This window comes from Rhinopithecus roxellana, chromosome 16 (genome assembly GCF_007565055.1).
Source record: "Rhinopithecus roxellana isolate Shanxi Qingling chromosome 16, ASM756505v1, whole genome shotgun sequence".
Taxonomy (NCBI): domain Eukaryota; kingdom Metazoa; phylum Chordata; class Mammalia; order Primates; family Cercopithecidae; genus Rhinopithecus; species Rhinopithecus roxellana.
This window is the reverse complement of record NC_044564.1, coordinates 24300849-24313171: the sequence shown is the minus strand read 5'-3', so window position 1 is coordinate 24313171 and position 12323 is coordinate 24300849. Positions and strand designations below refer to the sequence as shown.

General features: G+C 50.6%; 1 protein-coding gene across 2 annotated transcripts; it reads right to left on the bottom strand.

Annotated features, from left to right (window-relative positions):
* Positions 1-1748: 1748 nt before the first annotated feature.
* Positions 1749-4522, bottom strand: SIGMAR1 (sigma non-opioid intracellular receptor 1). Of its 2 annotated transcripts, XM_010385794.2 has the most exons (4): positions 4248-4522; positions 3921-4121; positions 3700-3792; positions 1749-2882 (listed from the first exon to the last, which is right to left on the bottom strand). In XM_010385794.2, exons 1-4 carry the CDS (start codon positions 4396-4398, stop codon positions 2656-2658), a joined length of 672 nt encoding a protein of 223 aa, XP_010384096.1. In that variant the 5' UTR covers positions 4399-4522; the 3' UTR covers positions 1749-2655. The 2 variants fall into 2 exon arrangements, with proteins under 2 accessions (XP_010384096.1, XP_010384097.1); XM_010385795.2 differs by lacking the exon at positions 4248-4522 and having other exon boundaries at positions 3968-4019.
* Between the last annotated feature and the right edge of the window lie 7801 nt (positions 4523-12323).

Sequence of the window (12323 nt, the reverse complement as noted above, 5' to 3'; positions counted from 1 at the left end):
GGGAAGGGGTGTAAACAGAGAAGAGGTTTGAGGACTAAGCCCAAGAAAGTCAGAGAATGAGGAGATAGGAATCCAGTAGCTGGGTGCAGTGGCTCATACCTGTAATCCCAGCACTTTGTAAGGCCAAGCGGGCAGATCACTTGAGGTCAGGAGTTTGAGACCAGCCTGGCCAGTGTGGTGAAACTCTGTCTGTACTAAAAAAAAAAAAAAAAAAAAAAAAAAAAAAAAAAAAAAATCCAGTAAGGGAGGCAATTAAGGAAGAGTAGTGTCCCAGAAGCTGAGTGCCTTCAGAGTGATTACCTGTGTCAAATGAAAGCTGAGAATTATGAAATGACCAACAGATTTAGCAGCAGAGATTAGGAGGGGCCTGGGAGCCTAGTCCTTTGTGGACGTTTGGCAGGAATGACAGGGCAAGCTGGGTCATCCCTGACATGTGGACTCTGAGCCTAGAGGCAGAGCTGGGTTAGAGTAGGAATCCCCCAAGGAGGCATGGCTTTGCAACCTGGGGTCAATGGAGAGGAGCCAGCCAGAACCTACTATGCCTGACATGGTGGTAATGGGGGTGAAGAGTCGGGGTCAGGATGGCCAACTTACCTGGACTCCACATTCAGTCACAAATTGACTTTTCATGTTGTTTCTAAATGCAGTTATACATATAGTCTTTCAGATTTGTGTTCATTAAAATCTTAAAATATCTAATTTTTATAACCATGTTTCTTCCATTTTTAAAACACCAGGAATCCTGAGAAGCAGGAGTGATCTATGCCTTACCCTCAGAACAAGGCCAGGATGAGGGTGAGGCATACTTGGTGTGTAGGATGCAGAAGTTAAGGCAAGAGCAGGGTCTTTGGGAATGAATGCACTTTAGGCACCTCTCTTGGCTTACCTGAATCCTAGCCCTACCTACCTCACAAACTGCCAGGTAGTGTGCCTGCCTTTCACTGTGGGAGCCTCCACATTAGTGGTGGGTCCTGGAGAAGGTAGACTATAGACTGGAGGAACTCCTGTTCTGGGTGGGGGCAGACACCACGCTGGGAGCCCCCAAAAAAAGCCAACTGAGAACAACTATGCCTTTCAGCTAAAAAGTGGATGTACTGCCACCCTGTGGCCATCCAGGGGAAGATTCTTAGGACTGTTCCCAGGATTGCACCGGCAGAGGTAAGGCCAAGACACACTCCAGGTCACCCTGCCCTGAATTTCTCAAATTGTGGCATTCACAGCTGTGTTGGAGAGAATCATTGAACAGGCTGATCTCTGGCAATGGAGCTCAATAGTCTGAGCTACTGACTCAAAGAGTGTCTTAGGTGATTCTAAGGCACACTCAAGTATATAGTACCTACTAGTCAAAAGCCACTGTCTTGTCAGGCACAGTGGCTTGTTTCTGTTATCCCAGTTACTCTGGAGACTAAGGGAAGATCACTTGAGACCAGGAGCTGGAGATCAGCTGGGGCAACATAGCAAGACCCCGTCTCTAAAAAAAATTTAAAAAGCTAACCAGGCATGGTGGCATTTGCCTATAGTCCCAGCTACTCATAAGGCTAAGGCAGGAAGATTGTTTGGGACCACGAGTTCAAGGCTGCAGGGAGCTATGATCATGTCACTGTGCCACTGCACTCCAGCCTGGGCAATAGAGGAGACCCCATCTCTTAAAAAAAAAAAAATACCATGAATCACACAGCAAGAGAGAGATCTTCCTGAGGTCCCCAGGAGTCAGAGGCTTTTTCCGGCTGCTCAGACACACAAAAAGATGAAACAGATCAATAAATCTTTATTAACAGAAACAGACAGATGGACAGAGAATGCAGCAGGGGCTGTCTGAAAACTGTGTTGTGTGTGTGTGTGCTGTGTGTGTGTGTGTGTGTAAGAGGCCTTCTCCAGGCCAGGAAGGCCCCCTTGGAATTAGGCCCACCTGTCTAGATCCCCTCCTCAGTGGCGGGTCCTGGGCTGAAACCAGCTTCTGCATCATATCCCCAAAGGAAGAATGGGGGCCTTTCTGGAATGGAAGATGCTGACTTCAAGCATTCTTCACATTACTCTGATTCCCCAGCTGAGCTTGGTTGCTGAGGGGGTTGGGGACAAGCCACAGGGGCACTTGCATAGCAGGGGAGTAGAATGAGGATAAGGCATATGGTGAGGACAGGGGAGAAGGGGAAGAGCATCATAGCTGCGGGTGAAGGGGGCCTCCAAAAGGCAGCTCCTCTTCCCCCTCATCCCCTTAAATTGCTGCTGGGTTGAGGAGTCAGACTGAGGCAGTATAATACCCTCCCCCATCCTTAACTTCAGAACCCCAGTTTGGTGGGGAGGGGGTGGGAAGCTGTGGAGCTCTGGAAAGGCCTGAGTTAGTGAGTCAAGCTTGTGATGTGTGTGTCTGAACACAACTGGCTCCCTTGGTATACCAGGGGCTCCCTATTCAGATGGGTGTGAGTGCATGGTCCTACTGTACACACAGGTCTCAGTATCTATATGTGTCTCATTTGTTCCCATGGTTCTCTGTGTTTGGATACATAAGCATGGATATCCCTGCTCATACAGCAGGAACTCAGGATCTGCATGGTGTGAGTATGTCCCTATCTGTAAACATGGGCTCCAGCAAGTGGATATGCGCAGGCCTGCCCGCTCCTGTCCATCCACAGGTCTTCCTTCAGGCCTGGCTGGTCAAGGGTCCTGGCCGAAGAGGTAGGTGGTGAGCTCAAGCCGGAGGCCCCGAGCATAGGAACGAAGAGTATAGAAGAGGGTGAGGAAGTCCTGGGTGCTGAAGACAGTGTCGGCCAGCGCGAAGGCCAGGGTGGATGGGATGACACCTCGGCCGTACTCCACCATCCATGTGTTTGGCCCCCACTCCACAGCTGTTGCCTCACCAGGCCCGTGCACTACCGTCTCCCCTGGGGGACAGGGAGCACCCAATTGAAGAGCCAGCTCTGCCTTGCCCTTACATGGCTGCTGCTTTCCTGGCCCCATGGACTAACTCAGGGTGGGGAATGGAGAGGGAGCTTCAGAAAAACAAAAGGCCCTACCTCATTGGGCTGGCCCATACGGCTACTCCTAAATGTTCTGTGGCATCATCTGACCCATGTCCTCTCTTGGGGGAAGCCATAGACGGCTACCTGGCTTGGCCATGGGCCCACTGTATGAAGTTTGCACTCCCAAGCCTCACTCGAAACAAGCAGAAATTTAGCTAAACCTGGGCTGGGCTTGTAGCTAGGAAAGGGGTAGTTCCAGGACTTGTGAGGCTTTATCTGAAAAGTGTAGCTGTTCAACCACCATGCCTGCGATGCATACACCCAACCTCAAATATACTGGGAAGTTCAGTGCTCTATTTCTTAAGCAAATTGTTTCACTATTAAAAAAAAAAAAAAAAGATAACTGTCTGTATTGTCTTTTGGAGTACTGAGAGCATTTCTGATTACCCACTGTCTCCCCAACAGTTGTTGGAATATTGTCTGGGCAAAATTGTGCCTGGGCAGATAAAAATCAGACATGTTTAACAGGAAGTTGTTATGTTTTGTTTCCCCTTGACGGAGGAAAGCAAGAGTCCCTCAGCTCTGCCCCAACCAATCACCTGTGGCTTATGGGAGGGTGGAGGAAGGGAACCATGAGGAGGGACCCCCAACACACTCCTTTTCCATGCCATGCTCCCCGCAATTGTGGGCACCCCCCGCGTGAAGGCACCCACTTCTCTGACAGAGCCTTCTTACCCACCTGGGTAGAAGACCTCACTTTTGGTGGTGCCCTCTCTCCACTGGTGGAAGGTGCCAGAGATGATGGTATCCGAGATCTCAGCCCAGTAGCGCCCTGAGTGACAATCGCATGGACACTATCAGGGTATTCGCGCCATCGCACGGCCCAGCCAAACTCAGAAAGGAGGGCATGGGCCCCTCTACAACCCCAGCCTCCCAGTCCGGCCCGCCGCTAGCACTGACCCGAGTGGCCGCGGGAGCCTAGGGCGGTGCCGAAGAGCAGCACGTACTCGGACAGCGAGGCGTGCAGAAGGCACATGGCGCCCATCCAGCCACCCGCATTCACGAACACCCACTGCAGCTCCTCGTCGGGCAGCACGTGGCCTGGGTGCAGCCGCCGCAGCTCCACGATCAGCCGAGAGAAGGCCAGCTCGTGGTCCAGCCCTGGCGGAGGCAGAAGGGCGGCGGAGTCAGGGCCGGCACCGGTCCTGGGTCCGGGGATGGCGCCTTCGGAACCCCAGGCTCCGCTCCCGGGCCGGCCGCTCCCCTCCCCGCCCTCTGCCCGCTCACCAGCGTACTGCCGCGCCAACTGCGCTATCTCTTCGCGCTGGAAGACGAAGCTCTGCGTACCCAGCCAGAGCCAGACGACCTGGGTCAGCACCGCTGCGACAGCCAGGAGCAGCGCGGCCCACGCCCACCGCCGGCCCACGGCCCACTGCATCCCGGCGGGCGGCCTAGCACGGCGCAACGCAGGAGCGAGCCAGGGCCTGAGGCTTTGCACTCACCGCCTCGGAGCCAGCCGGCTGCCCACGAAGCACTCCCCCGCCACCGCCGTGGTATGGCTCGCCCTGACCAATCGGAGCAGCCAGTCACCTTGGCACCGCCCCTTCGGTCGAACCATTTCCTCGGGGGAGCACGGAGGAGTGGGGCGGCGCCGCGCAAGGGAGGCGAGGGGGCGGGGCTAAGTCGCCCAGGTGCAGATGGCAGGGTCTTCAGGTGAGGTCTGACCTAGCGCCACTCTACATACGGATAGGGGTGGGGGTAGTGAGACCCAGAATGGACTGGCTCGCCCGAGTTCACTGGCTGGTTGAAGCAGACGAACCCGGAAGCGGAGCCTTCTGGGACTCAACGATTGTTAGGGCCCGCCTTTACCAGGACTGAAGGGGAGGGGAGGCAGTTCAAGCTGGGAGCCCTAGGGTGGGCATTCCAGAGGCGGTGACACCTGAACTGTGTCTTTAAGAGCGCGCAGAAGGGGCCCGCCAGTTCGCAGGGACCGGCCCCTAGAGCAAAGGTCCCCGAGGAGCGACAGCTTGGGGTCTTCAGGGGCCTACAATTCCTTCTCTGTTATGCAGCACAAAATGTGAGAGGAGGCCTTGTAAACCAGCTGAGGGTTATCAGCAGGGGAGGAAGGGGATTAGATTTTGCCACCGAGTGGCACAGGACTGCCGAGTGGAGGGGAGCAAGATGAGTCAGGGAGACCATGACCATGGGCCAGGTAAGAGGGAAGGTCTGTGTCAGTGGAGATGGAAGAAAGAAATGAGCTTAACAACTCTGGAAATGAAGTTGGTAGGGCTTGATCTCTTCTTCCTGGAATACTCTTTCCCCCTTTACCCTATCCCCACTTTCCCCTTATTTGGCTAACATCCTTTGCATGTCTAGTGGGCAGTTGAGTGTCCAGGTCTGGAAGCTCAGCTCCAGTCTGGAGGTAGAGCTGGGAGTTGTCATTCATTCAGATATTTTGTTGGCACTTGTATGTGCCAAGTTCTGTAGTGACCATTAGGGATATGGGTAGAAACAATGGTCACAATCCCCAGCTTAGAGATCTCACTGGAGAGTCTACAGAAAACCTCTAAGAATTGATAAAATCTCACAGGGAGAGAGAATAGAGTAAGATAAGGCTAAAGACAGAGCCCTGGAGATCACCAAAAGCAAAGGGTAGGCAGAGGAAGAAGAAAGCAAAAAGGAAAAGAAACAAAAGAGAAAAGAGGCAGCATTGTGCAGTGATTAAGAGATAAACTCTGGAGCTGGACTGCCTGAGTTCAAAGCCTGGCTTCTGCTACCTACTAGTTGTCTGATCTTCGGCAGGTTACTTAAAATCTCTGTAACTTAGTTTTCTTACCTGTAAAATGGAATGGACAAAAGTACCTACCTCATAGTACATATCTTCATTGTGATGAGATTAGATGGGTTAATATTTGTAAAGCAGTTAGTGCCTCACATGATGAGCATTTTACGTGATGGTTATATATATAAAACACAAAGGAACTGGAAGAGAGTACCCTCATACATTTTTGACCTTAAAGAAGGAAACTGAGCCTGGGCGAGGTGGTTCATCCCTGTAATCCCAACACTTTGGGAGGCTGAGGCAGACGGAACACTTAAGTCCAGGTATTCGAGACCAGCCTGGGCAACATGGTGAAACCCCATCTCTGTACAAAAATTAGTCAGGAGTAGGTGCGTACACTTGTAGTCCCAGCTACTCAGGAGGCTGAAGTACGAGGATCGCTTGAACCTGGGAAGTGGAGGTTGCAGTGAGCTAAAAGAGCAATACCCTGCCTCAAAAAAAAAAAAAAAAAAAAAAAAAAGGGCTGGGCGCAGTGGCATACGCCTGTAATCCCAGCACTTTGGGAGGCCAAGGCGGGCAGCCAGATTTCCTGAGCTCAGAAGTTCGAGACCACCCTGGGCAACATGGTGAAACCTTATCTCTACTAAAATACAAAAAAAATTAGCCGGGCGTGGTGGCAGGTGCCTGTAGTCCCAGCTACTCGGGAGGCTGAAGCAGGAGAATCGCTTGAACCCAGAAGGTGGAGGTTGCAATGAGCCAAGATATGCCACTATACTCCAGCCTGGGCAACAGAGGGAGACCCTGTCTCCAGAAAGAAAAAGAAAAAGGGGCCGGGCACAGTGGCTCATGCCTGTAATCCCAACACTTTGGGAGGCCAAGGCAGGTGGATCACCTGAGGTCGGGAGTTTGAGACCAGCCTGACCAACATGGAGAAACCCTGTCTCTCCTAAAAATACAAAATTAGCTGGGCGTGGTGGCACATGCTGGTAATCCCAGCTACTCGGGAGGCTGAGGCAGGAGAATCACTTGAACACAGAAGGCGGAGGTTGTGGTGAGCCGAGATGGTGCCCTTGCACTCCAACCTGGGTGTGAAAGAGCGAAACTCCGTCTCAAACAAAACAGTCCGGGTGCAGTGGCTCACGCCTGTAATCCCACCCCTTTGGGAGGCCAAGGCAGGCGGATCACGAGGTCAGGAGTTCGAGACCAGCCTGACCAACATGGTGAAACCCCATCTCTACTAAAAAATACAAAAATTAGCCAAGCATGGTGGCACGTGCCACTCACTTGGCCCAGATACTCGGGAGGCTGAGGCAGGAGAATCGTTTGAACCCAGGAGGTGGAGGTTGCAGTGAGCGGAGATTGCGCTATTGCACTCCTGCCTGGGCAACAGAGTGAGACTCTGTCTCAAAAGAGAAAAACAAACAAACAAAAACAACAGTGAGAAAAAAAGAAAAAGCTGAGGCAAAATTAATATAGAGAGTTTATTTGGGCCAAGGTAGAGAACAACTGCTTGGGACACACTTCCAAGTTGCCTTGGGGAGTGTTGATACAGCATTTTTTATTTTTATTTTATAAGTGGTTTTATTTTTATTTTTTATTTTCTTGGAGATGGATTCTTACTTTGTTGCCTAGGCTGGAGTGGAGTGGTGCGATCTTGACTCACTGCAACCCCCGCCTCCCAGGTTCAAGCTATCCTCCTCCCTCAGCCTCCCGAGTAGCTGGGACCACAGGTGTGCGTCACCATGCGTGGCTAATATTTGTATTTTTAGTGGAGACAGGTTTTTGCCATGTTGAGGCTGGTCTCCAACTCCTGACCTCAGGTGACCCACCCTCCTTGGCCTCCCAAAGTGTGGGATTACAGGTATGAACCACTGTGCCTGGTCACTTTATTTTAACTTAATTTTTTTTTTTTTTTGAGACGGAGTCTCCACTGTTGCCCAGGCTGGAGTGCAGTGGCACAATCTCAGCTCACTGCAACCTCCGCCTCCTGGTTCAAGCAATTCTCCTGCCTCAGCCTCCTGAGTAGCTGGAACTACAGGCGCCCGCCACCACATCCAGCTAATTTTTTTGTATTTTTAGTAGAGACAGGGTTTCACCAGGGTGGCCAGGCTGGTCTTGAACTCCTGACCTCGTGATTCGCCCACCTCAGCCTCCCAAATTGCTGGGGTTACAAGCGTGAGCCACTGTGCCAGGCCCATGCTGTCACATTTTAATGCCTCTCTGGGCCTGATAATTAAACGGGGCTGGCATTTCTCAGATAAAAAGTTTCTTTTCTTTCTCAAGAGTGATGAAATGGGCCAGGCGAGGTGGCTCACGCCTGTAATCCCAGCCCTTTGGGATTACAACCTGAGGTTGGCAGTTCAAAAGCAGCCTGACCAACATGGAGAAACCCCATCTGTACTAAAAATAAAAAATTAGCCAGGCGTGGTGGCGCATACCTGTAATCCCAGCTACTCGGGAGGCTGAGGCCAGAGAATCACTTGAACCTGGGAGGCGGAGGTTGCGGTGAGCTGAGATCATGCCATTGCACTCCAGCCTGGGCAACGAGAGCGAAACTCCGTCTGAAAAAAAAAGAAAGTGATGGAATGAAGGGTTAACACAGTGAAGTATAATTGAGAGATTGAATAATATGATGGGAAATGATAATTAGACTTCTCAGTAGGGGTATGTGGCAGAGACAATGCTATACATTCACAAATCCATTTCCTCTTGCTGTTGGACCGCTAGATTACATTCCACAGTCTACTCTGCGTCATGTGATTGCATTCTGGCCAATGAAATATAGATAGAAATAGAAATGATGTATGACATTTGCAGGGCTGGCTCCTAAAGTCTCCTCTGAAATTCTGGGTTTTTTTTTTTTCTCTCTCTCTTTTTAAGAGACAGGATTGTGCTATGTCACTCCCAGACTGGTATCAAACTCTTGGGCTCAAGTGATCTCCCACCTTGGCTTCCCAAGTAGCTGGGGGACTACAGGCACATATTACCATGCCCAGCTTGAAGTTCTTTACATTTTCTTTCTTCCCTCATCTATTACTGTAGTTATAGAGGATCTCTAGTGGAGTATTCTGAGGCCCTAGGAAATGGCATAGCTACTAGATGGATGGCACCTGGATCCCTAAATGCTGCTTGGAACAGGCCTCCCTGTTATCCCCAGAATTGACTGTAGTGCTAAGCCATTGAGTTTTGGGAGTGTTTGTTACAGCAACTAAGATTACTTACCCTGACAAATATAGGGCAAAAGATGTGTTACAATATACCATGCAGCTAAGAGTAGAGGCCAGGAAGATGGCCTATGTTTTTAAGAAACAGCAGACTGGGCATGGTGGCTCATGCCTGTAATCCCAGTACTTTGGGAGGCAGAGGCAGGCAGATCACCTGAGGTCAGGAGTTTGGGACCAGCCTGGCCAACATGATGAAACCCTGTCTCTACTACAAATACAAAAATTAGCCGGGTGTGGTGGTGCATGCCTGTAATCCCAGCTACTGGGGAGGCTAAGGCAGGAGAATCACTTGAATCCAGAAGGCAGTGAGCCTAGATTGCACCACTGTACTCCAGCCTGGGCGACAGAGTGAGACTCCATCTTAAAAAAAAAAAAAAAAAGAAACTTGGGAAAGAAATTAAGGATAAAGAAGGGATTATCTAGAGGAGAATGCAGGATTGAGGGAACATACTTTTGTATTGGTTCTGGCTTCTGTGGCATTTCTGACTGGACAACTCACTAAGAACCCTGAGCAGCAGGGATTAGCCCCCAAATTTGGTCTCTGCTCCCCATTCCAGGAACAGCTTTCTGCGATCATCTGGGCCTAGAGCTCCCCTATCTGGTCTTTCAGAAAGCTTTTCCAGGTGTAGTGGCTTACACCTGTAATCCCAGCACTCTGGGAAGGCCGAGATGGGCGGATTACCTGAGGTCAGGTGTTCAAGACCAGCCTGGCCAACATGGGGAAATCCTGTCTCTAAAAAATACAAAAATTAGCCGAGTATGATGGTGGGTGCCTGTAATCCCAGCTACTCGGGAGGCTGAGGCAGGAGGATGACTTGAACTTGGGAGGCAGAGGTTGCAGTGAGCCAAGATTAAGCCACTGCATTCCAGCCTGGGCAACAGAGTGAAACTCTGTCTCCAAAAAAAGAAAAAAAAACACATAAAAATTATAGAAATGGTCAACCAGCAGCCCTCAGAGGTGCTCTGTCTATGGAGTAGCCATTTTTTTATTCCTTCACTTTCCTAATAAACTTGCTTTGACTTCACACTATGGACTCACCTTGAATTCTTTCTTGCATGAGATCCAAGAATCCTCTCTTGGGGTCTGGATTGGGATCCCTTTACTGTAACACCTCTGGGATCTGGGAGGGAGGGAGCTGGGTAGGCCCCATCTTAGTCATTCTCCTCTTCCTCCAAAAAATGACCTTGGGGGCCGGCGCGGTGGCTCACTCCTGTAATCCCAGCACTTTGGGAGGCCGAGACGGGCGGATCACGAGGTCAGGAGATCGAGACCAGGGTGAAACCCCGTCTCTACTAAAAATACAAAAAATTAGCCGGGCGCAGTGGCGGGCGCCTGTAATCCCAGCTACTCAGGAGGCTGAGGCAGGAGAATGGTGTGAACCCGGGAGGCGGAGCTTGCAGTGAGCCGAGATCGCGCCACTGCACTCCAGCCTGGGCGACAGAGGGAGACTCCGTCTCAAAAAAAAAAAAAAAAAAAAAAAAAAAAAAAAAAAAAATGACCTTGGGGAGTCATAGAGGAGAGTTACGGAGATGTTCCTGAAAGATGTTCCTGATGGGGGTCAGGATTTAGTTAGCATGATTCAGGGTGTGGCACTGAAGCACTAGTGTTCTTGGGAAAATGGAGCTGTCTACAAACTCTACTCACTCAAACAAATATAACTGAGAGAACAGAAAAACAGATCTCCTGTTCCTGTCTCACCTCTTTGGGTAATATGAACAGCCAGTGGGACAGGTAAAACCCCCGTTTCTCAGTCCCCAGCTCCCTGTCCCCTATAGTCTGAGGACCTTAGGGCAGAGATCAAGTAAATGACCCATGACCTAGTTTTTGCAGCCCAATTGCAAAACACCTGGCTTGGTTTGGCCTGGACTTGGGGAAGGGACGTCCCTGCTATGGCTCAACTTCTAAGTCACTGGGTTTCTGTCGTACATTCCACTGAAGTCTCAGAGGCATCTCACAGCACTGGGAAGAGTCTTGGAAACTCGCATTCAAATCTCAGCTTGGCCACTAATTCTCTGGGTGACCTTGAGTCCTCTGGTCCCCACTGTGAAATGGGGAAGAGGTTTAGACAATATTTAGATGGCTCTTTAAAAGTACCAGGGGGCCAGCCGTTTGGGAGGCTGAGGTGGGAGGATCACTTGAAGTCAGGAGTTCAAGACCAGCCTGGCCAACATGTGAAACCCCATCTCTACTAAAAATACAAAAATTAGCCGGGTGTGGTGGCATGAACCTATAATCCCAGCTACTCGGGAGACTGAGGCAGGAGAATCGCTTGAACCCAGGAGGTGGAGGTTGCAGTGAGCCAAGATCACACCACTGCACTCCAGCCTGGGTGGCAGAGTGAGACTCTCTCTCAAAGGAAAAAAAAAAAAAAAAGTACCAGGGGAGGAATTCATTTGAATTTTATCCTGGTGTTAGCCAATTGGTCCGATCCAAGGAAAATTTAGAAAAGGGAAGGGGATGTGTAAAGGAAACATTAGGCCCCACCTAGATGGTGGCTGGGGCGGGGCATGGTGGCTCAAGTCTGTAATCCCAGCACTTTGGGAGGCCGAGACGGGCGGATCACAAGGTCAGGAGATTGAGACCATTCTGGCTAACACGGTGAAACCCCGTCTCTACTAAAAAACATACAAAAAATTAGCCGGGCATGGTGGCGGGCGCCTGTAGTCCCAGCTACTCGGGAGGCTGAGGCAGGAGAATGGCGTAAACCCGGGAGGCAGAGCTTGCAGTGAGCTGAGATCTGGCCACTGCACTCCAGCCTGGGCGACAGAGCGAGACTCTGTCTCAAAAAAAAAAAAAAAAAAAAAAAAAAAAAAAAAAAGATGGTGGCTGGAGCTTCTGATAGTCCTGTACTCCCCACATTTTCAGATTTTTGTTTGTTTGTTTGTTTTAGACGAGGTCTCGCTCTGTCGCCCAGGCTGGAGTGCAGTGGCGCAATCTCGGCTCACTGCAACCTCTGCCTCCTGGGTTCAAGTGATTCTCCTGCCTCAGCCTCCTGAGGAGCTGGGACTATAGGTGCGCGCCACCACGCCCAGCGTTTTTTTGTTTTTTTGTTTTTTTTTTTTTTGTTGTTTTTGTTTTTTTTTTACTAGAGACGGGGTTTCACAATGTTGGCCAGGATGGTCTCAATCTCTTGACCTCGTAATCCGCCCGCCTTGGTCTCCCAAAGTGTTGGGATTACAGGTGTGAGCCACCGAGCCCGGCCATTTGTAGATTTTTTATAGCTCTTTTACCCCTCCCACTTCTTGTGCTGTCTTGGTGTGTGTGTAGGAGAGAGAGAGAGAGAGGAAGAAGCAGAGCAAGAGTGAGAGAAAGAAAGGCAATATGGTTACTCAGCCCTTTTTCCGAAATCTGTTTTT